We start from the raw sequence: 24,901 nt of genomic DNA on the forward strand, positions 1-24,901 counted from the left end.
CCCCCCCCCCCCCCCCCCCCCCCCCCCCCCCCCCCCCCCCCCCCGGCTCCGTGTGTGCCCGCGGGGGCTGTGCGTGGGAGAGGAGTCCTCTGGGAGCGGCTGTGGGCACGGGCGGGGGATGCTGCCCCGGGGGGGCGGTGGCGGCAGTCGGGGTCCCCATAGGGGGGCGGCAGGGCGGTCGGGTGGGCTGGGGGCTGCGGGGGTGCCGGAGCGCTCGTGTGTGTGTGTGAAGGGGAGCGGGGGTGCTGCGCGCCGGTTCGGGGGGAGCGGGGGGTCCCGTGCCGGCGCGGTTGCGGCGGGCGCGGGGGTGTCGTTTTGGGGGGCGGGGTCCCCCCCGGCCGGTCGGCCGGGGCAGGACCGGCAGCGCGGCGCCATCTTGGGAGCCATCAGGTGCCCGGCGCGGGGACGGGCGGCGCCGGGGGGCGGCCCCGACACCCCCTCCCATCCCCGGCCGCCGCCGCGGGGGGAGCGCTGCGGCCCGGCCCCGGCTCCCCCCCGATCGGCCGCGGGGTGCGGGGCTGCCCCGGGGGGCGCTGGTGCTGCCGACGGCGCCCGGCCCTGCCGCCGCTCCCCCCGCGGGACTGAGCCCCGAGCGCGCCGGGCGCTGCCCCGGGAGCATCCCCCAGCCTGGAGTCACCGCCCGTGGGCGGACATGCCGGCACCGGGGCCCCGAGCCTCTCATCCAGGCTCCGCCGGCGGCTGCCGGGCTCTGGGTGTCCCGGCATGTCGTCACGGTGTCGTCGCGTGTGTCCGGCCCTCCCTCCCCCCTCCGCCCAGCCCCACCACCACCCCGCCTGGCATCTGGGTTTAAAGGGAAGGGGCTGCATTTGCCTCGGCAGATGATGAAGAAGAGTTACGGGAAGGATGGATGTTTGGGTGACCTCGATATTCCGTGCTTGTAAAACTGCCGGGTGGTCCAGGGCTGCCGCCAGAGCCGGCTGTGATATCGGCTTGGTTGGGATATCCTGGGAGTTTAATCCACTCGTGGTGTTTGTTGCAGCCACTTCAGAAGCGGCGGAGAACTGTGGAGGATTTCAACCAGTTCTGCACCTTCGTTCTGGCCTATGCAGGCTACATCCCGTACCCTGAAGAGGTAAGCGGCTTGCACAGTTTTCCTCTACAAAGACACTGGTTCTCCTGGTCTCCCTGGTATGTGCAGACCCAGCTCCTAATCTTAAAGAGGGTTGGAAGGTACCTTAAAGATCATCTAGTTTCAATTCCCCTACCAGGGGCACGGGTGCCACCCACTAGATCAGGTTGCTCAGGGCCCATCCAGCCTGGCCTTGAAGTTTGGGTAGACACTGCAGGAGAGTCATTCTCTCCTTACCCTGAATATCTGTGCTCTGGTCTCTCATGCTAATCCTTCATCTTCCCCTCTTGCCACTAGTATGTGCCCTGGACCCATGGAGGCAGCATGAGCCCCCAGAACAGCACGGGGAGCACTCAGGACAGCGATAGCTCGACCTCATCTCACTCCTCTGATGGCCACATCCCAATGGACAATAGGAAGAGCAGGAATGCTGTGGCCAGGGGGGCTGTGGACAATGGCCTGCTAATGAACAGCCCTGCCTTTTCCACCGCCTTCTACAACGTCCGGCCCCAGCAAATCAAACGGAAGAAACCACCAGCAAAGAAACGCATTTTGGAGCAGGAGGTGAAGAAGAGGGTACCGCTGAGTGCTTGGAAGGACTTTGGGGCAGAGCAGGATGGGGTGAAGCAGCTGGCTGCACTGGCAGGACAGCTGTCTCCTGTGAAAGAGGAGCTATTGGACCCGCCTGGGGACCCCCAGCCCAACTCCCTCCTGGAGGAGCCGATGACGGAGGAGAAGGACTTGAGGTACGGAGCGCAGGAAACTGAGAAGCCAGCAGATGATCCTCAGCTTAAGGAGCACGACCCTTTCTCTGGAGGGAGGAAAAGCCCTAGTCCCTGTAATACCTTGGACCAAAGCACAGGGGAAGATACAAGCAGAGACACCTCCCAGCTCAGTGGTAAGTGTCTGGGGGATTGCAAAGGGCCCTGTTGTGCTGCAGCCAGTGCCAAACGTTGTCCCTCCCTCAGCTGGAGCCATCCTTGCTGGCCACAAGGAGGGTCTGTCGATAGCCCAAGCCTCTCCCAGCAAGAGGAATACTTTTGGGACCTGGGGGACTGAAGAGCAGAGGGCAGGGAGCTGACCTGCCCTTTGGCAGCTCTGTTCTGCAGAGCAAGTGGTGCAAACCTGAAACAGGTCTGAAGTGGGGTGTAGGGCTGCCTTACTCTTCTGGTCTTTATTTTTTTTTCTCTCTTTTTTCCCCCTCTTGCAACTTTAGCAGTTGAATTCACAGAAGTTCCCAACACCAAAGCAGAAGGTGAGTGGAGGGCTGTCCCATTTAACACCAGTGGAACTGGCTGGTCTGGCTACAGCCAGACCTGCAGCTGATAAGGTGGTGTCTGACCGGTGTCTCTCTCTCCCTGAGCAGACGATGATGCCTGGGATCTGATCACCTGCTTCTGCATGAAGCCCTTCGCAGGGAGGCCCATGATCGAATGTAACGAATGCGCTACCTGGATCCACCTCTCTTGTGCCAAGATCCGCAAATCCAATGTGCCTGACATTTTCATCTGCCAGCGGTGCCGGGATGCCAAGCAGGAGATTCGCCGCTCGAACCGAGCTCGGACAGTGCCCCGCAAGCGCCTCGTTGACTGAAGCTCCTGCAGAGCAGGAGGGCTGGGGGTCCCTTTTTAACCTGAAGACTTAGACAATCAATGCACTGGCAGGGGAGGGGCTGGGACACAGGGCCAGACTGTCCCCCTCACACCTCTGGCCCTTGAAAGCTGCCCTGCAGTTCCTCCCTGAGGATCATATTGGCCACAGAGCTCGGTTATCCCAGAAGTGTGTGGGGGATAGGAGGGTGGTCTAGATGCGCATCCCTGTGGGTGGTGTGTTAGTGTTTGTGATCTCCTGGGGCCCCACATGCACTAACTGTTGGATCTCACCTCCTCCTCACAGCCCCTCCAAAGAGCCCTGCCCATGTGCCTTCTGCACTTTCCCTGGGGTATGCAGGCCCCGCTCCTGTCCTGGTGACACTCAGTTCAGCCCCCACCTGCCAGTCCCCATGACTATAATTCTTAACTGGGTTCTTTCCTACTTGCACATCTGGTTACTGTGGGACCACAGCTGGGGGCAGGGTGTGGGACAGCCCCCTGTCACACAGCAGCCCCCAGGCTCGTCCCTGTGCCTCTTTCCTCCTGTGGAAAGCCTGGGCCCCAAAAGTGCTTTATGTTTTTATAGTTACTTTGTATTATAGTTAATTTGTATTATAGTTACTTTGTATTATAGTTAATTTGTATTATAGCGAATTCTGGTCCTTGCCCTGTGGAGTGTGACTGGAGTCTTATGTATATAATAAATACTTTTGCCATAACAGTGGTGGCTTTGGCATAGGTCAGTGGCCTTGGTTCTCATGTCCCTCTGGGAGGCAAGTGCTTCTCTTGTGCTGTGGCTGGGAGGGGACCTGGTGCAGGGACACCTTTCAGCCCTGTTACTCCCCCAGATAAATCCCAAGCTGCAAAAACAACAGGAAACAAGCAGACCAGTGCATCTATATTTAATTTGGCAATGACCACCTCCCCATGCTGCTGCAGTTTACAGGGATGCTCCATGGGTAGGTCCTCAGGAGGTGCACGGCCTGGGGGACAATCTCTTCAGTGAGAATCATGCTCCAGAACCTGCAGGCATCTCACGGGGAATGTCGTGGGTTATTATGCAGAAGCAGCAGGTCTGATGGCTCAGGGAAGAAGGGTGTCCATGTGCCCTTGCTCTGATGCTTAAGGCACATCACTGTTGGGCTCAAAAGACAAGTTTGGCTCTTGGCCTCTGACAAACTTTTCTTGTCTCTGTTTCCACTCTGGAGTGCAGTTAAAAATTAGTCCCGACAACAACTGAGGTGCCAAAGGTTCCAGTTTTCTCCATAAAATAAGCCTCTAATTCCAACACAGAGATATCATTGGCTTCATCTGCAGATCCAGAGGTGTGCCAGCTTCCATCAGGGATGCTGTTGGGACAGGTGGGAGATGCAGTGAGGGTGACAGGACTAGAAGGCTCTGGGGGCTGAGTGCTGACCTGGCTGGGGCAGCAAGAAGGCACTGTTTGTGGGGACCCTTACCAAGCAGGGTCCTGCTGGTACAACGTTTCAGTCCCAAGGCTGTGAATGGTCCAGGAACAGCAACTAACCTGGGTGTAATTTCTCTGCTAGGGGACAAAGCTGGAGTTATGCAGCCAAGCAGTATCCAGTTGAGGTAGGCAGGCAGTGGTCTATTCCTCTGTGGCCCAGACAGAGCTGCCTGCCTTCTGCTCCAGGTGGGGAATCACCGCCTCCGTGTAAAACTTCTCCAGCTTGGGCACCGTATTCCTCCAGAACGCCCTGTCAAACTCCACGGGGACCACAGCCGTCTCCTTGTTGGTGTGCACCACAAAGTCGGCGTGCTGGAAGCCAGTGGTTCCCAGCTGGCATTGGACCTGAGTGAAGTAGGGATGATTCTTCTTCAGGGCATAGGAATCCCCATCCACCTCCAGGCAGAAGTCCTTGTCCTTGCAGGCCTCTCGCACTGTCCTGTTCCTGTGCTTGTAAGGACACTTCACCTCCAGCAGCCCCAGGTCCTTCCCTGTGGCTGCGTCCTTGATGATCCCATCAGGGCTGGCAGCAAGCCACTTCTTCTCCGGGTGAATGAAAAGGCCACAGTCTTCCACTTGCACTGGCTTGCCCCCCTTCTGTAATTTCTGTTTGTAGGCTTCCACAGCCACCTTCTCATTGCGGATCCCCCAGGACATGGCTGGGGTCTGCACCCTGGAGCCAGAGCCCACCACCTCTTTTAGGTAGGACTGGGGCACCTTGTCTGTCTTGCTGTTGGCAAACCTGCTGTTGGCAATTTTGGGGGCCACGGAGGCAGTGATGCGGTTCTCCCGCCACTCGTACCACTTGGGGTTTTCCCGCTGGCCCCGGGTCTCCTTCTCCACCCTTGGTATGTCCTGGCTCTTTACAGGGGGCAGGAACCAGTCACAGGCCTTGCTCGGGTCAGCCTCAGGCTGCTTCTTCTGTGGGCACAGGTCAGTTCTGGCAGGACCAGCGGCTCCCTTGGCATCAGGTGCCTTCTTCTGGGTTGTAGAACTCCTGGCGGGTGCACTGCTCTTGTCCCCAGCATCTCCCTGGGCTCTGCGGGATGCTGTGGATCTTGGCTGAGCAGAGTCTGCCTTTGTCCCCCGCCCCTGCGTGGGGGTGGTAGCCTTGGCAGCCGGAGTGCTTCGGGATCGGCTCCCTGCAGCTGTGGCCCTGGCCCGGGTGGCTGAGGTGGAAGGCGGGGGCGCAGCGGGGGCAGTTTTGGAGGCAGTTGTTGCGGGTCGGGGGGATGATGTGCCAGCAGACTCCTTCCTGGGTCTCCCCATTGCTACAAGTCAGAGGATCTTACACTGTGGACGTGGAATAAAGTTTAATGCAGATCTTCAAAACGCTTCCCTTTCCTTGGCCCTCCCTGCGCCTGCTCCAGGGCACTGTGTTCCTGCCAGAGCTGCTACTCCCACACCTTCCCTCGGCTCACGTGTCACGTGGAATGGCAGCTGGCCCAGCTGAGGTGCTCGTTCTCACCCCCTTTCCCCACAGCCCAGCCCGGGCCGCCCCGAGGATAGGGCGGGGGCACAGCGGCCCCCAGAGCCACCTCCGCCGGGACCCGGCAGCGGTGCCCGCAGGAGCCGCTTTTGCCCGGGGACCAGGCGGGTTTCCCGCGGGCACATCCGCTCGGCCAGCGGGGGTGCCGGACAGGCGTCAGGGGGGGGAACCCCCAGCAGCACCCCGGGGATCCCACGCGTGCTCCGGGACCGCGGTGCGGAGCTGCCCCGGCCGCCCCGCCAGGTGCCGCCGCTCTCACCGCTCCGCCGCCGCTCCGGAAGCGCGTCCCGCCTTCATCACGTGCTGCAGGGCGGCGGCCCGAGGGGCGCGGGAGGGACGGGTGGGGCTGGGCTGGGCGCAGCCGTCGGCCAAGCCCCCGGTCCCCGCTAGAGGGAAGCAGCAGCTCGGCCACTGGCGCCGCGGGATCTGTGCGGGCATGCCCTCCCCGCTCCGGCATCCCCGCTCCGGCGTCCCCCTGCCTTCCCCCGCATCTCGCCGCCGCCGGCACCTCCGAACGTTTTACGCCGGGCTGGGGACAAGCCCTGCAGCCTCGCCCGTGGGCAGGGGTCCGAACCCGGCCCCCGCGTAGCCCATCCCCGCCCGTGGGCAGGGGTCCGAGCCTGGCCCCCGCGTAGCCCATCCCCGCCCGTGGGCAGGGGTCCGAACCCGGCCCCCGCGTAGCCCATCCCCGCCCGTGGGCAGGGGTCCGAGCCCGGCCCCTGCGTAGCCCATCCCCGCCCGTGGGCAGAGGGCTGAGCCTCTCGGGCGCCACTGTGAAGGGACAGGCTGACCTGACGGGACCCCGCCGAGCTCCGGTGGCCCAAGCTGATCTGAACCGCCACGTCCCACCGCGAGCAGACCCTCGGGAGAAGGGCGACAGCAAGAAGCTGGAGCAGCGATACCCACCCTGGAGCGCCCGCTGCGCGGCTGGGCTGCCGTGTGAGGAGGGTCCCGGCGCAGGGATGGCACAGCACCGCCGAGAGCCGCACCGCCGAGCCTGGCAGAGGGCTCGGCCGCCGTGGAGGAAGCGGAGACACGCGTCACCGGCACGAGAGTTTCGGGTTCCTCAAATCCATGCGGTTTCGTTTCTCCAGCGAGCCTGGCGCCATCGAGCGAGCCCCGGCGGGGACGCTGCTGCGAGATCCCCCACGGCTGAGAGCCCCCGTTGTTTTCTCCTGCCGAAAGCAAATCCAGCAGCCACCAGTGTGTGGCCTGAGTCTGTGTTAGAGCCAGCCGCACAGGGGCTTCCAGCCCCCCATCTACCTCTGCCAGCATCCTGGGAAGATTTCAGTCAGGCAGGCTGAAGTGCTGGCGGCATTCCCAGCGCCTCTCCCCAAGGATCCCAGATGTCTCCACCAGCCGTCTCTAACCCTGCTCATGTGTTGTTTCGTTTCCTCCCTCCAGGCCCTCTGTAACTCCCTACAGCTGGGCAGACCAATATTACACAGGTTAAACCAAAGCGTGCCTGATTTTGACCAGAAAAATTTTTACTTTCTCCTCTATGGCTACCCATCCTCAGGATTCGGTTTAGTTCTTGCTTATTAAGGAGCAGCTAAACAGGACACCCCTGCCTCTCTCCCCGAGGGCAAACCCTCTGCCTGTGCAATCTTCAGCAGGGTCTGAGGAGCTGCAGCTGTGTTGAGTGCAGTTGCTGCCAGCCTGGGTTTTGGGTTATTTCCCAAAATAACTAAACTCATGCTAAATTCACAGGACTTGTCAGCGACTCGGGACCTGAGAGCATCTGTAAAAGCTCTGTGGTCTGTACCCCTTCCAGCAAGCCCTATCAATGGGTGATAATTCAGCTCAAGGAACAGGTGATTTGGGGATAAATACTCAGATCCTGATTGGTCCCTTGGGTTGTGTTGCAGTTGCTGGTGAGGCGTTACTGAGGTGTGAGGATGCTGAGCACTGGGCTGAGCTGGGCCTCTGTTTGCAGGGTTTAACCCATGCTAAGGCTTGCTCAGCACTCTGCTGAAAAGCAGTGCTGGGCTCTCCAGGTCTATTTGTGTCTGTGATGAGCTGCTATAGGGAAACTATGACAGTATAGAGCAGGGACACAAATACCTGATGCTGCTGGGAGCAGATTGGGATGGAGCCCTTCTGTGTCTCCTGCTGAAGGTTGCCAGTGTGCTGGGGGAGGCTCAGCTGAGTCCCCAGCGCTGCACATGCTGCTGTTACTCACCTGCTCTCACGCCTGGGCCGATGTCTGATGCTGTGGCTGGCCAAGCTCCATCACCCCGGCTGGTGGCACTGAACCAGCGCTCGCATTTGGATGCTTTTCTTTTGCCTCAGCTTGGCCTAGAAATGGTATCTCAGAGAAAAATCAAAGCTTGTGGGTTTTTTTCTGGGGCTGGGCTGGAGTGGCTGCAGCGCTTGCTGTGATGATGGGAGCGGGAGTCCCATGGACATCGCAGGCTGTGTGGATATGTTGTGGTGTGCAGGGCCTCCAGCAGCTCCCAGAGCTGGCAGCTGTCACAGGGGGATAACACATGGGTTAGCATCCTTCTCCTGTGGTCGTGAAGGAGGGAGAAGGGGAGCAGCTGCACACTGCAGCTCTCCTCTCTGCGCAGGGAGGGGAAGTGAAATACTATGGGGCATCTCACATGGGGGAGGGAACGGCTCAGAGTGCTCTAGCAAGGGCCCTAGGGATGCACAGAGTGCCTCTTGGCCCGATAATTGTTGACTAAAGCTCAGGGTGAAGGGTCAGGAAGGAGAAGTGTGTCTCATGCTAAGTGTGCAGCAAAGGGCCTCTTCCACCAAGATTTCTCTCTGTTGCTGTCACCTGTGAAACCTGTGTCAGGGAGCTGAAGCTGTAGTGGCATATGGGTCAGCTCAGAGGTGAGATCTAAAAATACCTGCTGAGGACTGGGGACTGCTCCCCTCGTGGTGCTGCTGGATTTTTCTGCCCCAGTTTGTGTCTGGAGTGGCTCCAGGTTCAGTGTGGCTGTGACGGTGGGTTCTGCGGTGCAGGAGGCGGGGGGGACTCCTCTCGGTGTGCTCTATAAAAAGAGCTGCAGCAGCACAGTCCTATCTATAGCACAGGGAGCTGCCTGGGAAAGGCAGGGCAGGGATTAGCCCAAATCTGATGGATTTCTCTGGCCCTGCTTGGGAATGTGGGGCTGTCAGTGGCTGAGGGATTCCCAGTGTGCCCTGGCTGTGAGATCTCCCTGCCAGCAGACATGTCCTGACTTTGCTGGGATTTCCTGACTGTCTCCGCCTTCCCCAGGGGAGCTTGTTGTCACACTTGTCACCCAAGAGCTGGGCTGTCCCTCAATCCCCCCTTTCCAGCTCCTCAGGGCTATGATTTCACTGCAGCATATGGAGGCTGATGAGGACAGCCCAGTGGAACCCCAGGACATCTGGGTTTGGGGTGGATATTCAGCATCTACCTGCTGCTCCGAGTCATTTTGTGGTGGTCTCAGGGCAGCTGAGACCTTTCCTAGTGAAGCTGGATGTGACACTTGTGGCCCACATTATTTGTACTGGAGAGTTCAGCTGGCTGATGGGGGCTATTTTGCCTCATTATTTGTTTGGGGGGCACACAAACAAGGCGGTGGTTACATGTCCCAGTCAGACAAACCCCATGGTTTTCCTTGCTGCAGCATCACCAAGGGTCTCACCAGTACCCTAGTTTGCCTGGACTATTCTGTGGGTGCAGAGCAGCCCACAGCTGTGGACTCTGCTCTTGACTGGTGCCTGTCACTCTCTGGGGGTGTTGGCTGTCCCCTGAGACCCCCAGCGTTCCCCATGAGAGCATTCCCCTGCTCCCCTCCCGGGGTGCCGGTACTAGGGAGTGTGTCTCTTTAATGAGGCTGGGCTTGGAGCAGCTCTGCTGCTGGCACAGGGAGTGAGGGATGGAGCGAGGGCGGTGAAGGAGCCAGTGCCAGAGAGGGAGCCTGCAGCAGGAGAGGCGGGGAAGGACCGCTCATCCCCCGGGTACCGCAGCCGCCCAGACAGAGGGGCAGGGAAACCCATCCCCAGGGAAGAGAGCTCTGCAGAAGGCAGGGACCCAGCGGGTGCTGAAAGGAGCCTGCAGCCTCTGTGTCATCCTCATCGTCCTCCTCCAGGTAAGGGCCAGGGGCAGGCAGAGCAGGGACCATGGTGGCCTGGGACCCTGAGGGTGTCCCACAATTCCTCGGTGTCCCAGGGTTGTGCATCCGCTGTCGGGGCAGCTCTGGGTCATAGGAGGGGTGAGAGGTGGAGATGAGACAGCAGGGCCACAAAAGTGCTGAAATCACCATCTGGCAGGGACCGGACAGGGCTGGCTCCAGTAACTGCTGGGAACATGCTCCAGGTTATCAGCAACCAGTCCCTGGCACACACCACAGCTGTCCCGTGGTGGGGGACACTGGGACCCTTCTGTGGGGCTGCCCTGCCAGGATTTGCCCTTGTCAGGGGAAATCCATGGGGCTGAGACTTTTCTTTTGGGAGGTGCCTGTGTTAGGGTGCATTGAGGGCAAGTAACTCCTGTTCCCTGGCACAAGGATGTTTTTTTCTGGGGGTTTTAATGGCTCTGGGGAGGCGAGAGCAGCAGCTCAGGTCCTGGAGGTGGTGGTCCTGGATGCAGTGTTGGAGTCAGGCTGTGAGTCCCAGCTTGTGTGTGCAGTGGACTCTGCTCTCTGTTCCCACTCCCCAGCAGACAAAGCAGGAGGCACCACAGGCTGGAGATAGTCCTTTGCCCCATCCAGCAATTCCTTTCCCCCTCGCTCCTCTTTGGGCTCTCTGCAGTGGTGTGTCCCATGGGTGTAAGGCAACAGCACCATCACCTCCTGACTCCATAGCCTTCTCTGTGCTCCAGGAGTTGGGATGGATCCTGCTCTCCTGCCCTTGTGCCCCATGGGATGTCTCACAGGGAGGGGAGGCAAGGGAAGCAGGAGGGTCAGCAATGGCTCTTCACTCCAGGCACTCTTGCAGAGGCTTGGGCTCCTCTCCTTCCATCCTTTCTCTTGAACCTGCCTGTGTATCTGTCACCAATGAAAATTTCCGCTGGGTTTGCCCATGTTGGGTTTGGCCTCTTCCTTCCCCTGGACTGTGCTGAACCCCAGCTTGGGCGGCTGTTGCTGCAGCAGGTGAAACTCTGACAACTCCCCAGGCAGCTAAGCAGGGTCCACTGGGCTCAGGCACCTGCCTCCCTGTAGCAGCCTTGCTGGAAAACTCAGCCTGCCCACAGGCGAGAAGAGAAGCATTGATTTATTCTGACCTAGGGAAGAGTCAGCTCCTTCTCGCTTTCACAGACGGTTTTTAGCTGCCAGCACAGAGAGCTGCCCCCAGCCTGCTGTAGCCCTTTTATACTGGGGTTGTTGCTGGTTAAACCATCTCCTGCAGGCAGTAGGTGGAGGGGAGGAAGAAGAGAGGGCTGTGAAGGCGCTGGAAATCATGCTGGGGATGGGGAGAGGGCTGGGGACCTGTTGGTGATGCCATGCTGGTATCTAGGGACAAGTTGCTGCCCTAGGGAAAGAGGATGAAGATACTGGGGTGAGGACCATCAGCTCTGGTTTTATTCATTACCATGGGGCTTAGAGCAGCCAGCACGAAGCGTGGCAGGGCCAGATGGAGCCTGTTTACTCTGTGAGGGTAAATGTAAAGAGAAGTGATAAAAAGCAGCCGGGACAGCTTCTCCAGTAAGTCCCTGGTAAACAAGCTGGCAGTGACCCGGCCGAAAGGCAGCACAGCAAATAGCGGGCACGTTGCTGAGCATTAAACTGGGTGCCTTGGGAACAAATTAAACAGCTTTGGGGAGAAATATGTCTTTAATGGCTCAGTGTGGCTGGGTTGGAGGCATCCTGGTCTCCAGATCCCGTCTGGGTGCTACGGTCAGGGCAGGAACCAGCTGTTGATGTTCCCAACTGTGGAACAGCAAGTGTGGAGGAACAGCAGACAGTGCAGAGACCTTGTGCCACCTCATGTGCTGGGAACACAGTCTGGGGGGCTCAGCAGTGTGTGCAGCATCCTGCACAGAGGCTGGAGGGTTGTTGATGATGGGGTGTGGTTGGGTGGCCAGGATCTGTCAGCATAACCCTGCAATGCCACTTGAGCAGGTAAATGGCTCTCCTCTGCTGTAATGGACTGATTTTCCTGGGATGCAGCCACATTGCTAATGCACTTCTGCGCTTCTCCAAGGCCCCCTGCTTTGTGCCAGCTGGGAGTTTGGTCCCAGTGCTGCCTCCAAGGATGGAGTCCTGCTCTGCTTTCAAAGATGCTCTGTGAGAGGCACTCATGACCACATGCCGAGGGCACCCCAAGCCTCCCATTACTGATGCTCTTATGAGTTGTTCCCAGGATGAAGGCCACTGGATGGGGACACCAGATGGCTCACTTGTACCTGGCCTTGTCCTTGCCCCGGGCACATCGTGTGCTGGAGCACCAGCACACGGTGTGGGGCGGGGCCTCGCTGCTGCTGGGTCGTGGGTGCTTGGGGCAGGCAGGGAATACAGAGCGGTGCAGACCCCATGCACACTGTCCCCAGATCCATACAGCCGGGGCTAAGGCTGACACGAATATTTTACACAAATATTTGATGGCACAGGGTGGGCTGATGTTGGAGAGATGCCTTGACTCCAGACAATTATTTCTGATGCTGCTCCTGGATGTTTTTCCCAAGGGGAAGAGAGGTGTAGAGTGGGTTGGTGCCCTGGTGGGAAGGAATCCCCAGCCACCTCTCTTCCTGCCAAAGGGTGGGACCCCAGACAGATCAATTTCTGGGCAAAGAAGGTGATGATCATCCACTTGTCGGGCTCCACCCTGCAGTGCATTCCCCTCGGTGCTGTTCTTCCGTGCAGCACTGACCTTGTTGTTAATTATTAAACCCCCAGCAAACACTGCTCGCTGCTTTGTCCTAGTTACACTGTGGGCTTCTCACCCTTCTGGTTGGCTTTTTTTTCTAAACAAATTACCCTGGTAACCTCTGTGGATGAATGGAGATGGGAGCAGAAGACGCTTCTCTCCCAGCCAGTGCAGGAGATGGCCTGGGGAGGCTCTGGAGCTGCTCTGGGGTGGCCGAGAGATGGGCTGCATATGGTTGGCCATTATCCATTCTGTCCAGGAGACCCTGCTTGTCTGCCAGGGCTTGTGGCTTGCATGTAACCACTGCTCACAGGAGTTTTGTTGCCCTCTCTGTGGGCTCCTGTGGCTCCAGACCTGGTTTGCAGATGGGCGGGGGTCCAAGGAGAGACCTGGGTCCAGGTCCACGTGTTCTGTGGATGCTGAAGAGCAGCATGGTTTGTGGGAGGGCTGGAGACCTGCTTACCCTTGCAGGCTGGGCAGATGGAAATGGCTTGTGGGCAGACGCCCCTTCCAGCAGATCCCCGTCCCTGAGCATACAGTGCCTGCCTTCCCTCTGCTCACAGCTGCCCACTGAGGGACCATGCCAGGCCTCTACACCCTCTCGTCCTGGGAGGCTCTGCCCCTGAAGAGCTCCACGGTGAAGGCTTGTGCCAATGGATACTCCCTGAGCATCACTGCTCGCCTCCTGTACACCAACCCCCACAAGGAGCCTGTGGAAGGTAAGGGAGGGCTATCAGGCCTAGCAGGGACCCAGGCTGCCTGCACGGCCCCCTAAAGCCCTTGTGCTGGAGAGCATCCTGTCTCCAGCCCACCCGTGTCCTGGCCCCCAAACCTTGCTCAATTTGGGGAGCAAAGGCAGAGGCCAGCAGAGGTGGGGCCACTGTCACACACTGTGGGCAGGAGGAGAGTGAGACTGAACAGATTCCCATCACTGAGGAAGAGGGGGTTTCATCCTCCCTCTGGGTTAGGAGGCTCTGGTTTGCTCCTGTATCTCACTCGCGTGCATCTCAGTCGTGCTGCGAGTCAGGCAGGTTCTCAGCGGGGCTCCCATGGGCTGTTCCGTGCCACAGCAATGGCTGTGCCGGGATCTGCCTCGGGGCTCTCTTCTGCCTGCAGGCATCTTCATCTACCCTCTGGAGGAGTCAGAGGTGGTGGCCGGCTTTGAGGCAGCAGTGGGCAGCCGGCGGGTGACATTCCAGGTCCAGAACAGGCACCGGGTGCAGGACTGCTGCCTCCAGTGCAGCCCCAGCCCCGGACGGCTGCGCCGCTGTGCCAGTGGTAAGTGTTGTGGCATGGGTGATGCTGTTGGGTGTTCCTGGCCAGGAGGCTCAGAACGGGTAGGGGTGAAGTGTGAGGGAGTATGAGGGGCTGAGAGCCCCTGCCAGGCCACCCCAGTGCCTGGGGGGTCTCTGAGGCTGGAGATCTCAATGTCTCCTTCCCCCTCCCTCCACCTCTTCTGGGGCTCTGCCATTATTTGCATGGCCTTCATGACACCTGTTCTCTACTGTCACCTTTAGGAGCAATTAGGGCCACTCATGACTTCCTCCACAACCCCACATGCCTTGCTGCCCTCCCCCCATCTCTCATCCCTCTCCTGTCCAGGCCACCTCGTCTTGGATGAGGACGTGGAGCGCTCCACCTTCATCATTGTCACTGGCACACTGTGCCCCTCGGAGAGCCTGGCTGTTACCCTGAACACAGTGCAGGAGCTGCCCACGCTGCCAGATGGGGCCCTGCGCCTCCTCCTGCCCCCCATCCTCACGCCCCACGTTCCCGCCGACCCCGAGAGCGAGCCGGCAAGCTTGTGTGACGACAGGTTGGCCCTATGGTGATTTTCATGGCTTCCTCAGTCTCTGCCATCCCAGGGGGGTGATGCCAATACTGAGCGAGCAGGGCAGGGGGCAGGAGCCATCACCCCCTCTCCCCTTGCAGCCCCACCAGCTGTTTTGGGGGGCCAGGTGCCCGGAGCCAGTCACCCACTGTGGCGCCTGTGGAGAGCGTGGACGTCTTTCGGGGACGACCCTACAATCCTTTTCCTTATGAGTTTGCCTTTGAGCTGCTGGTCAAGGGCCCCTGCTTGCTGGCAGGTGGGTGGCTTGGGTGTTATCAGTTGGTTGTGTAAAACCTCCTCAAAATGTGGGTGGTGTTCCCTGGTCCCTCCATCCTTCTAGGAGGATGTGAGGCCCTGTCCCCAGGTATCCACTTGCACTCCCTGCAGGTGAAGAAGCCCTTTTCCCATTCCATCCCTGGGGCTGGGACCCCTCAAAGTCACCCTGCCTGTGCCTTTGGGCAGCTCTAGGTCAGCAGCCTCCTTCCCTGGGGAGATGTGATGCACTGAGGAGAGGATGGGTGAGGAGGGGAAGATGGTTGGTTGGTGGGGACGTGCTCCTGGCTGCTGGCCCAGTCAATCCCATTAGCTCTGTCAGGAACTGCTGTGGGACCTGGTGGGTGGGAGGCTGAGGAGGGGGTTTGTGAGGGATTTCCTGCTGCCTTCCCTTCTCTGCAGGGCTGGAGAGCCCATCACATGCCCTGAGAGCTGATGCCGACCCCTGGGCCAGTTCTGCCACCACCACCTGCGTCACCCTGGCTGAGCCCCACTGCTATGACAGGGACCTGGAGATCATCCTCTACCCTTGTGGTGAGGGGGGATGGTCCCCGTGGGGGGTTTGAGACATCACCCCAAAAACATCCAGAGCATCCCCCAGCCCCTCGTGGCACGGGGTAGCTTGAAACTCTTCTGTGCCCCCCAGAGCCCCACAGTCCCCACCTGGTGATTGAGGATGGCACCATGACATACCCTGAGTACGAGGCACACATCCGGAGCCGCCGGGATTACGCGCGGATTGCCAGGAAGGACAGCAGTGGCGAGAGACAGGTGACAGGGCACGGCTACTGCTGCCCCAGCCAGGAGGGGGAGGAGGGAAGGGGGAGATGGTGGGATGTGGGTGAGGAAGACCTTGGCATGGTCCGGGGGGTGTGAGAAAGCCTCTGACCCGCCTGGCTCGCAGGTGGCTTTCGTGCAGAAGCGTTTCCACAAAGACATCTTCCCCAACCCCGTGCTGATGCTGAACTTCTGCCCGGTTGTGGAGGGCGTCCCCGGGGACCTGCAGAGCGTCACCCGCGAGATCCTCTTCCTCATTGACCGCAGCAGCACCATGAGTGGTCCTGACCTTGACAAGGTCAAGGTGAGGCACGGCCATGGGTCCAGGGGTGCTCCCTGGGTGGCCAGTTCTTAGCAGCTGTCCCTGGTCCCTGCTGTCACCTCAGGAGGCTTTGCTGGTGGCTCTGAAGAGCCTCCCATCAGGAACACTGCTCAACGTCGCCAGCTTTGGCACTGACATCAAGCCGCTCTTCCCATCCAGTCGCCTCTGCAGCAATGTGAGTATCACAGGCAAATCCTGCGTATCCACTAGCCCTTCTTTGTCCTCCTCCCAGCTCCTTGACTCAGGGTGGGGGCTGGTGAGCTGGGGGCTGCTGCAAGTCTGGCTCTGCACGTGGCCAGGAGACGCTGCGGCGTGCCTGCGAGCACCTTGGCGGACTGCGGGCGGACCCTGGCGGCACCAACCTGCTGGCAGCCCTGGGCTGGGCACTGGCACAGCCTCTCCACCACGGCTACCCTCGCCAGCTGTTCCTCTTCACCGGTGCGGCAGTGGGCAGTGCAAGCAGGATCCTCCGGCTGGTGCGCAGGCAGGCCAGCACCGTCAGGTACGGCCCCAGAACCGCAGCAGGTCTCGGTGTTCTCCAAACCCCCTGCGCTGTTCCCACCGATTTCTCCTTATGCAGCCTCAAGTCTCACTTGCACCTGCCCCAAGGGTGTCCTTCACCCATCACATCCCTCAGCCTGTTGGCTCCACTTTGCCTGGGCTGCCCCAGCCCAGCACGCGGCCAGGGCAGCACTCTGGCTGTCAGACCCCCCTGCCCATCCCTGCTAAAGGGCTCACCACTGGGTTTGCCAGTCCCCAGCCCCAGCCCAGCCATGGCATCCCATGCCCTGGCTCTCCTGCAGGTGCTTCAGCTTTGGCATGGGCCCGCGGGCATGCCGGCGGCTGCTGAAGGCCATGGCCAAGGTGAGCCGGGGCCATGCCGAGTTCCTGAGTCCGGCCGAGAGGCTGCAGCCCAAGGTAATGCCCGGCCGGGGGCATGGGGGGCACTGGGGACACCACTGTGTCTAACACTGCCTCCACTCCCCACCCCAGCTGATCAAGTCCCTGAAGAAGGCAATCGAGCCGGCTGTCAGCGACATCACCATAGACTGGTACGTCCCTGACAGCATGGAGGCTCTGCTCTCGCCCACTGAGCTGCCGGCCCTCTACCCTGGTGACCGCCTTGTCAGCTACTGTGTCCTCTACAGCATCGCCCGCTTTGGTGACAGGCGCCCACTGGTATGACCGGCACTGGCCTGGGGAGGACGGCGTGGTCCCAGTGCTGGGGGGCTGATTCTGGTGTCCTCTCTCTCCTAGGGCCAGGAAGGGGCTCACCAGGGCTCCCGGGGCTCAGGCTCTCTTTCCCAGCAGGAAGTGCCCAGTCCTAGGGAGAGCCGCCAGCCACCCCAGAGCAACCCAGGAGCTGGGGATGCCTCCCTGGAGGTTTTTGCTGGAAGTACAGAGGCGTCAGAGCGGAGTGAGTGGGGTCCAGAGCTGGGATGGGGGGCAGTCGTGGGAGCCATGGGCTGACAGGGTGTGTGCTCACCGGGCAGGTATTGATCTTGTTTCTGGGGGAGACATCTGGAAGCGGATTTACCAGCCCTCCTACATCCAGGAGCAGTATGTCCTGACACACTGTTCCGTCAGCACCGACCGCAGCCAGGGGCTGCTCTCCTGCAGCTCCACCAGCAGCGAGTCCACTGGCTCCCGGGATGTGGCCCCCGAAAGTGGCTCGTCAGCCCCTGGTGCTGATGTCACCTCCCAGCAGGGCCAGAAGAGCCTGTCCCTCTGTGAGTCCTCCACCAAATCTGCCCCGCTGCCCTCTGCCCCAGCTGGCACCAAGGTAAGGATGCCAATGGGGTGCAGGAGCTCATGGTGTGGGGATTGTTCGTGGCTTAGCTGAGGTCTTGCTGCCCTGTTGTGCCCAGGCAACTGCCCACTGGGCTGGGAAACGGAGTGCTGTAGCCTGGATTTTAAGCAAGGATCAGCAATGGATGCCATTGGGATGTTCCTTGAGTGGTTTTGCCCTACTGAAGCAGGACAGCTGGGGATCAAGCAGCTGGTCCCTCAGTGTCCCTGGCCAGCAGGCAGCTGGGTGTCTAACAGACACTGAGCCAGCTCAGTGACTCCTTGACGCTGCAGAAACCAAATGAAAATAGCTGGGCTGGCATCACGTAACAAATTTGTTGAGCCAGAGAGGAACGGCCGGCTGGCTGGGCCCCTGCCTGGCTCCTTCAGCCCTCAGTCAATGCTGCCAGATGCTTTATTAGTGATGGGCCACATCCCTGCTGCTTCATACCTGGGTTTAAAACCCAGCTGGGTCGCTGGGATGGGGAAAGGCAGCTGCCCTGGTGACGATGCCCCAAGGCTGGGTGAGGCCTGCTGTCACCCAGCACCAGGACACACTCCTTCCCGATGGCACGGCTTAGGTAACCCACTCCTGTCGCACAGCAGCGCAGCTGGTGATCTTTGCTGCTGAAATGTCAAGCGTAAGTGATTTCCCTGCAGAGTAAATGATCCCCCCAGTTCCCTGCTGCCGGGGCGAGAGGTGGCATGGGTGCCACTGCCCTGACATGGCTTTTAGGGGAAGCATCTCAATGCAGGGACATCACTCTGCACTGGGGAATGCATCCTGCTGTAACATCATCCAGCTTGAGTATCCTAGTTAACCCTGCTTCCTGCACACACACAAATCCCTGGCAACTCCAGCGTCAGCCTGAGTCAGTCCCCAGGGATGTTTGCAAACTCCTGTGTGGGTGCTTCCCATGTCTGCGGTGCCAGGCGAGCATCCCTGGGAGGCAGCTGGTGCCAGCCTGCAGAGCACTGGGGCTGACAACAGCCGAGGCTCCAGCCAGCAGCCGGGGAGGCGCAGGTGCCCCATCGCAGCTCAGTGCAGTCTGGGCTCCGTGCTGGGCTTGCCAACAGCCTTGTCCCCACCGCAGGTGACGGTGGCCCTGAGCACGGAGGAGCTGGCGCGGCAGAAGAAGGTGCTGGCACGTGCTGCCCTGGCTGGGCGCAGCTTTTCCACACCACACGGGGAGCTGGATGCCCATCGGCTCTGCCAGGCCCTGGAAAAGGTGTCTCAGAAGAGGAACCAGTCCCTGGAGGGGCGGCTGGATGAGCTGGGACCCCAGCCACGGCAAATACAGCCCAGTGCGATGGAGTCGAGTGTGTGCTGGCTGTGGGGACGAGGGAGGTGGGGATGGAGCCGGGTGCCCCTGCCTTGCTGAGCCCACCCTTTGCCGTTGCCCAGATAACCTCCTCTCGCCCACCCACCTGGACTGGGACATGCTGGTGGAGCCCTCCTACCTCTTCAGTGCCTCGCCAGCACCCGAGCCAGGGCAGCCCAGCCTGGGTGATGCCAGCCTGCCCCTGCGCTGCCAGGTGGTGATCCACGCGCTGCGAGCCGGCAAGCCGGTGTCCTGGGAAGTGACAGCCTCGCTGGAGTCACTGCTGCAGCCCCGGGAGGGGCCGGGCAGGGAGGACCCGCCGCGGCGGGTGGCCAAAGCCTGGGACAAGCCACTGCACCGGCTGGCAGCGCGCTCCGTCGTCCGGGACAATGAGAGCGTGGCACAGCGGGAAGCCAAGCTGGAGCAGGGTGGGTGCCGGTGCGAACCCCCGCAGCGACTCCCGCATCCCCCCCGCTCTAACCACCTTGCTCCGGGCAGGTTTTGCCCGCCGGTTCCGCCTGAAAGCCGTGCAAACCAGCAAAGCCTGCAACGTGCCTTCCCTCTACACCCGCCTGGTGCCCGTGGACGGTGCCACGCAGGCAGCCCTGCCCGCAGCCCCCGAGGTGTGGGGCATAGGTACGGACAAGGGGCTGGTGGGATGGGGAGGGGGCAGCAAGGGGACAGAGGGCTGAGGTGGCATCATCCCTTGCAGCTGGCTCAGCCAGCCGGACACGAGCTGCTGCAGCAGGGAACTGGCACCACTGGAGCTCCTCAGCGGGTCAGGGTCAGCAGCAGGATGTAGAGGAGCAGGATGAGGCCCCTGGCACTGCAGGTACTGACTCAGACCTTAACGTCAACTTATGCTCCCCAGGGATCTGCACTGGGGTCTCTGGGGACCCTCAGCTGGTGGCTGTGTGGGGCTGGTCCTGCCTGGAGTGCTGTGGATAACCGGAACGAGGCATCTGCCCCATACTGGGGAGGGGGGTGTGTGGTGTGGAGGACAGCACAGCAGCCCTTGACAGCAGCTGGGAGCTGTGAGGGTCCCTGGAGCCCGGGACCCCTCAAGACTTTGCTCTTTTGCAGAGCGAGACGAGATCGCCAGGTCTCCGGGCAGCATCTCCTCCCCTACCTTTGGCTGGGAAAAGCAGAACTATCCAAACGGTGTGTCCAGGCTGCAGGGGGCCACGGGCTGGATGAGGGTGGGAGAGGGGGTACCCTCGATGCCCTGCCACAGCTGGAGCATCCAATGTGCCCTCACTACCCTGGGCACATGGACTGAGCTCCCCCCCGACGCTGGGCAGTGGGACACACCCCTGGGTGCATCATATTCCCACTGTGCTTAATGCTTCCCCCTTGCAGGGCCTCCATCCAGCCCCTCCACCACCTCCATGGGCTCACAGAAATCCACAGAGAGCATCGCAGGCTCCAGGTGACATTGTGGGATGGGGGGATGCAAGGGACCAAAAAATGGCAACTTTTGGGGAGAGTGGGACAGTGCCACTTTTTGGGAGCTGGTGGTCCCATGTCCCCTGCCAGCTCCTGCAGCCTAAGTGGGGGGATTTGGTGCTCCAGCCCATTCCCTGCAGCAGTTTGGTGTCCAGCTGCCTTTCAGGAATTCCTCCCAATCCTGTTACCTTGCCTGTCATCCCACAGGTTTAGCCTGAGCAGGCGCAGAGGTCCCAGCCTGGTGCTGCGCCCGCAGTGCCTCAGCCCGGAAAGCGACCACTCCAGCCACCATGCGAGCCACGACTACCTCCCACTGGTAAGGGCCTGCTCCCTGTGCCCATCCCCATCCCAGTGGGGGGACCTGCCCTGCTAGGTGCCAGCTGAGCCACCCAGGTCATGCCCGGCAGCACAAGCAGTGGGAGATGCTCCCAGTAGGTGCCTGCTCAGCCCTGCTGCGTCCTTAAATGCCTCTGGGGATCTTGGCTGGCTTTTTGGGGGGCATTAGACTGTTGCTGTTCCCCAGGGTCACTCCTGCAGCCCCCAGTGTTTGGGGCTGTGGTGGGTCTGCATCCCTGCCTGCCCTCCCCACTTGTCTGCCCCCTCTCCTTGCAGGTGCAGCTGCAACAAGCCCGGGGGCCGTTCCAGCTCACCGAGAGCTTCTCTGAAGTGGTGCAGATCCCCCTGGACCGCCTGCGCCGGGCCTCCCCCTATGCCTCCCACCGTGCCAGCCTCAGCCCCGTATCCCCAGGGGCCAGGACCAGCCCTGAGGCAGGACCCAAGGTTGAGGAGGGTGAGGAGCCCGTCACAGCCCCGCAGCCCAGCTCGCCCCCGTCCCGGAGCACTTGCTCCGAGGTGCCCAGTGCAGGTGTGTGGGCGCAGGCAGACAGCGGGCACGGCTCCGAGTCCGACACCGGGCCCCACTCAGCTGCCCCCTCTGAGGCCGGCGTGAGCTGTCAGGACGTGGGGCTGGAGGATCTGGAGAGTGCCAGCTGGGCCACGGCGGTGGCCTTGGCGTGGCTGGAGCATCGCTGCGCTGGGTTCTTTGAGGAGTGGGAGCTGGTGGCGGCCAAGGCGGATACGTGGCTGCAGGCACAGCGCCTGCCCGAGGGGGTGGACGTGGGCTGCCTCAAAGGGGCAGCCAGGCACTTGTTCCTGCTGCTGCGTCACTGGGACGAGAACATCAAGCTGAACATGCTGTGCTACAACCCCAACAATGTCTGATGGCCGCCTGAGGGGCCAATAAAGACACCTGGCTCTAAGCCACCTGCACTGGTGTCTCTGTTAAGAGCAGAGAGCTGCCTGCTCCATTTAGGACATGCCAGGGATGCCAGGGCTCACCAGAATCCTAGGAGGGGGTCACCTCCTTCCCAGTCATCTCTGGTGGGAGGGAGCAGACAGGGGAATAGGAAAAGCTGTGCTAGAGGGATTCCCGGGCTCCATCAAAGCAATTGAAACTGTGAGGCAAAGCAGTTTTGCAGATCCTCTGTTTAACCTCACCCCAGAGGCTGCTGCCCGGCCCTGGGTACCCCTCTCTCATGGCTGGGAAGGGAGAGTGCCCAGGGCCCTAGAAGCTGCTCTGTCTTCCCTCAGATGGGGCAAACCCAAGGATAGCTGTTCTGACATCATCACAGGACAAGGATTTTGGGGAAGGGCACACAAAGCCCCCTTTATTCAGGAAGTCCTGCCTTTTGGGGGTTGCCACACCTGCCCCCTTTGCACAGTTCCAGGGCTCATGGCCCTCTTGGGATTGCTGTGGGCAGCCTGGGTGTCAAGTGGGAAAAGAGCAGGCAGACGGGGCAGTTCCAGCAGCCAGTTCCCACCAGCCAGCCATGCACTCTCTCACTGGGCTTTCTTGGACAGGGCTGTGGGCTTCCTGCTCGGTGGAGGGGTGTGTGACACTGGCGTGGGGGCTGTGCCGTACCAGAGTTGGAGCAGGATGAGTCCATGGCAGATGTGGAGGGAGAGGGAGCTGCAGACTGTGGAGGGGTAGGTGTTCCAGCAGAGCTCGATCACACCCAGCAGCAGCACCCTGTAGGGGGGAAAGCTGGGGGTCAGCATGGGGGACACACCAGCCATCCTCGCTCCCAGACCCCCAGCAGTTGGCTGCTCCCCCTCCCTGCCAGCACATACTTGGGCATGTGGGCGAGCTTGGTGGTCGGGGTGCACCAGAGTAAGTAGGGCAGCGTGTGGAAATACCAGACGTAGAACTGGTAGTGCAGGGAGCGGCTGCAGCAGACACCCAGGAAGTTGGAGGAGAAGAGGATGAAGACAATCCATGCACAGGCGTTAAGGAGGCAAACGCAGGAGGCTGGAGGTGTGACCCCACAACAGCTCCCCAGCTGTCCAGCACAGCTCCTTTCCCCAGGGCAGGCTGGTACAACAGCACTGGAACCCAACCAAGCTCCGCCCTGCCCTGCCTTCTCCCTCTCTCCCAGGTTGCTGCCCACCCTGCCAAAGGATATTGTTGACGGTCAAGCGAGGGGACGTAGGTTTCCTTTTGCCAGGATCCTTCAATAGAGTCAGGATGCTCTCTTTGGAACTGAGGGGGAAGCACAAATGTCGATCTCAGCTGCTGAAATTCTCTCCCACCCCAACGTTCCCCTGTGAGCCACAACACCTGGGCAGTGCATTCCCCAAAACAGAACAGTAACTGCCCTCCAGCTCACGCCTGCAATCCCAGGACTGCAGGGGCAGGGGACTCATGGATATGTATCCTGCACATAGGATTGGCAGGGACCAGCACCCATGGGGAACCCCAGGTCTCACCTATGCCACCGGTGCAGTGCAAAGAGCCCCAGGCCAGCCAGGTGAGCCAGGAGCAGAGCAGCATGGAAAACTCGATTCTGGAAAACCTCTTCTGGGAGGAAGCGCCAGTTCACTGTCCATTTGAACTGGAACTGGCGGCCCAGGTCAAAGGAGCGGGTCAGGTACCCCACGGGGTTCACGAGCAGGAAGGGCAGGCCCAGAACCACCTGCCAGGGACACACCAGCACCATCACAGAGCCCTACACCACGTTGCTGTCACCTCAGCTACCTCCTGAGAACCCCAGTGTCACGTGTGGTGACAGGGACAGTCAGCCAAAGATGAAAGTCACGTGAATTAGATTATTTATCAACACCCAGCTTGCTGGGAGAGGCCACAGATGCTGGCACCACTGTCTCCAGCCTGGCAGGGAAGCCCATTATTCCCTGCTGCTACAGCCAGTGCAAACAGAGACCCACCTGGAGCAGGGCACAGATGCAGAGCTTGGGGATACAGCCCAGGAGGCCAAACCGTTGCAGGAGGAGGAAGAGAAGTCCAGGGGCGAAGAGCAGGATGTTCATCTTCACGGACACAGCCAGGCTGAGCAGGAAGCTGCATTACCACTGCAGACCCCACACGGGAGCCCAGGCAGCCCCTGAGCCGAGCGCAGCCTCCTCCGGGGGCTGAGCTGGCTCACACACCCAGCACCCCATGGAGAGCAGCTCCCAGCCCCTCACCTGAAGAGCAGGCAGCCCCAGGACCAGTGCTCCTCCAGGAAGAGGTTGATGGCGAGGAAGAGGATGGCCATGGCCACAGGGTCATTAAAGAGCCGCAGGACAAAGATGGAGTGGATGCGGTATGAGGCGCAGCACATGAAGAAGAAAACATATGGAGGGACCTTGCAGGGAACAGAGACACAGAAGGGCCATCAGCAGCCTGCCCTGGACTCCGTGCTGCCACTGAGCTCCTCCAAACCTCAGCCCTGACCCTATTCCCGTTTCACCAGGGTGAGGGCTCAGCAGAGCAGGCTGGCCTCAGGGTACCTTGTTGGTTCGGCAGTAGATGCGGAAGACGAGGAGCAGGTTGAGGAGGTAGAGGCCAGCGAAGAGGTACTGTGCCAGGCGGATGTCGGAGCCGCGGCCCGTGGCATAGTACAGCCCCAGGAAGATGTAAACGAAGCCGGCGGGGTAGCTGTGGGGAGACGGGAGTGAGGGCCGGGGCCCTGCGGCCCCTCCGGGAGCCGCTGGTCACGGAGAGCTGGGTGTCCCTGTCACTCACACCAGTGGCCCGGTGTCACCCTTCAGCTGGGTGTAGTCGAGGGTGCCGTTGGCGAAACCCTCCACCTCCTGCATGTAGGCCTTCCAGTCGATCTCGGTGTCTGCGGGACGGCGGGGTCAGCTGGGGCGAGTGCGACTCGGAGGGCGCTGCAGGGGCTGTGGGGGCTTCCCCAGCTCCAAACCCGCCAGCCTGACCCTGTGTTACCCTGCCATGCTGTCAGCCCGGGCTCTGCCCCGCCTGCCACATCCAGGACCCCCAGCCCAGCCGTGTGTCCCTCCCTGGCCCCATCCAGGCGCCCCCGCCCGCCCCTATCTCCCTGCCCGGGGGATGCTGTCACCGAGGGGCCGGGGCAGGTCTGTCCCCCTGCCCGCATCATCCCGGCTCCCCGCGCTGCCCTAGGACGAGCCCCGCCATCACCGCCCACCCCGGGGCCGAGCTGTCCCTGCCCCCGGACCGCCCCGCGCTGTCCCGGACCGGCCCCGCCATCCCCGGGGACAGCGCCGGGCCGGGCCGGACCGGGCCCCGCCACTCACAGGGGACCCTGCGGATGACCCAGAGGTTGACGCCGCCCTCGGCCAGGCAGAGGCAGGCGGCCACCAGCGGGGTGTAGCGAGGCTCCAGCAGCGCCGCCCGCCGCTCCCGCCATGCCCGCCGCAGCGCCGCCGCCCCCCGCCCGGCCGCCATTCCGCTCCGTGTTTC

General features: G+C 61.1%; 4 protein-coding genes across 10 annotated transcripts in view; 2 read left to right on the forward strand and 2 right to left on the reverse strand.

Annotated features, from left to right (window-relative positions):
• LOC121671262 (PHD finger protein 13-like) overlaps positions 1-3,403 on the forward strand; it is a 4,228-nt gene extending 825 nt beyond the window's left edge. The window contains exons 2-5 of the mRNA XM_042042635.1: positions 1,001-1,093; positions 1,388-1,988; positions 2,307-2,345; positions 2,457-3,403. Of these exons, the coding sequence (XP_041898569.1) occupies positions 1,001-1,093; positions 1,388-1,988; positions 2,307-2,345; positions 2,457-2,683 (960 nt within the window). The 3' untranslated portion in view covers positions 2,684-3,403. The remainder of the gene's footprint in view (positions 1-1,000; positions 1,094-1,387; positions 1,989-2,306; positions 2,346-2,456) is intronic.
• Positions 3,404-3,568: 165 nt separating this feature from the next.
• LOC121671261 lies at positions 3,569-6,648 on the reverse strand. Of its 4 annotated transcripts, none has more exons than XM_042042631.1 (2): positions 6,546-6,648; positions 3,569-5,443 (listed from the first exon to the last, which is right to left on the reverse strand). In XM_042042631.1, the coding sequence occupies exon 2, from the start codon at positions 5,417-5,419 to the stop codon at positions 4,292-4,294; it is 1,128 nt and encodes a 375-aa protein (XP_041898565.1). In that variant the 5' UTR covers positions 5,420-5,443; positions 6,546-6,648; the 3' UTR covers positions 3,569-4,291. The 4 variants fall into 4 exon arrangements, with proteins under 4 accessions (XP_041898565.1, XP_041898566.1, XP_041898568.1 ...); XM_042042632.1 differs by lacking the exon at positions 6,546-6,648 and adding an exon at positions 6,431-6,515; XM_042042634.1 differs by lacking the exon at positions 6,546-6,648 and adding an exon at positions 5,890-5,970.
• A 475-nt stretch (positions 6,649-7,123) lies between these two features.
• On the forward strand, positions 7,124-21,440 carry VWA5B2 (von Willebrand factor A domain containing 5B2). 3 transcript variants are annotated; one of them, XM_042042603.1, is made up of 22 exons: positions 7,124-9,706; positions 12,986-13,141; positions 13,539-13,700; positions 14,025-14,250; positions 14,355-14,509; positions 14,929-15,060; positions 15,173-15,297; positions 15,431-15,607; positions 15,690-15,800; positions 15,925-16,127; positions 16,429-16,543; positions 16,619-16,804; positions 16,883-17,042; positions 17,119-17,408; positions 18,508-18,733; positions 18,819-19,163; positions 19,234-19,371; positions 19,448-19,567; positions 19,819-19,896; positions 20,095-20,164; positions 20,389-20,497; positions 20,794-21,440. In XM_042042603.1, the coding sequence occupies exons 2-22, from the start codon at positions 13,003-13,005 to the stop codon at positions 21,400-21,402; spliced, it is 3,876 nt and encodes a 1,291-aa protein (XP_041898537.1). In that variant the 5' UTR covers positions 7,124-9,706; positions 12,986-13,002; the 3' UTR covers positions 21,403-21,440. The 3 variants fall into 3 exon arrangements, with proteins under 3 accessions (XP_041898537.1, XP_041898538.1, XP_041898539.1); XM_042042604.1 differs by having other exon boundaries at positions 14,025-14,238; XM_042042605.1 differs by lacking the exons at positions 7,124-9,706; positions 12,986-13,141; positions 13,539-13,700; positions 14,355-14,509 and having other exon boundaries at positions 14,061-14,238.
• A 380-nt stretch (positions 21,441-21,820) lies between these two features.
• ALG3 (ALG3 alpha-1,3- mannosyltransferase) lies at positions 21,821-24,901 on the reverse strand. 2 transcript variants are annotated; one of them, XM_042042628.1, is made up of 9 exons: positions 24,736-24,901; positions 24,203-24,302; positions 23,968-24,115; positions 23,662-23,822; positions 23,404-23,524; positions 22,948-23,153; positions 22,644-22,720; positions 22,312-22,456; positions 21,821-22,210 (listed from the first exon to the last, which is right to left on the reverse strand). In XM_042042628.1, the coding sequence occupies exons 1-9, from the start codon at positions 24,884-24,886 to the stop codon at positions 22,021-22,023; spliced, it is 1,299 nt and encodes a 432-aa protein (XP_041898562.1). In that variant the 5' UTR covers positions 24,887-24,901; the 3' UTR covers positions 21,821-22,020. The 2 variants fall into 2 exon arrangements, with proteins under 2 accessions (XP_041898562.1, XP_041898563.1); XM_042042629.1 differs by lacking the exon at positions 24,736-24,901 and adding an exon at positions 24,540-24,640.

This window comes from Corvus kubaryi, unplaced genomic scaffold (genome assembly GCF_017639235.1).
Source record: "Corvus kubaryi isolate FWS band 111438036 unplaced genomic scaffold, C.kubaryi_AGA036_p1.0 37397, whole genome shotgun sequence".
Classification (NCBI taxonomy): Eukaryota; Metazoa; Chordata; class Aves; order Passeriformes; family Corvidae; genus Corvus; species Corvus kubaryi.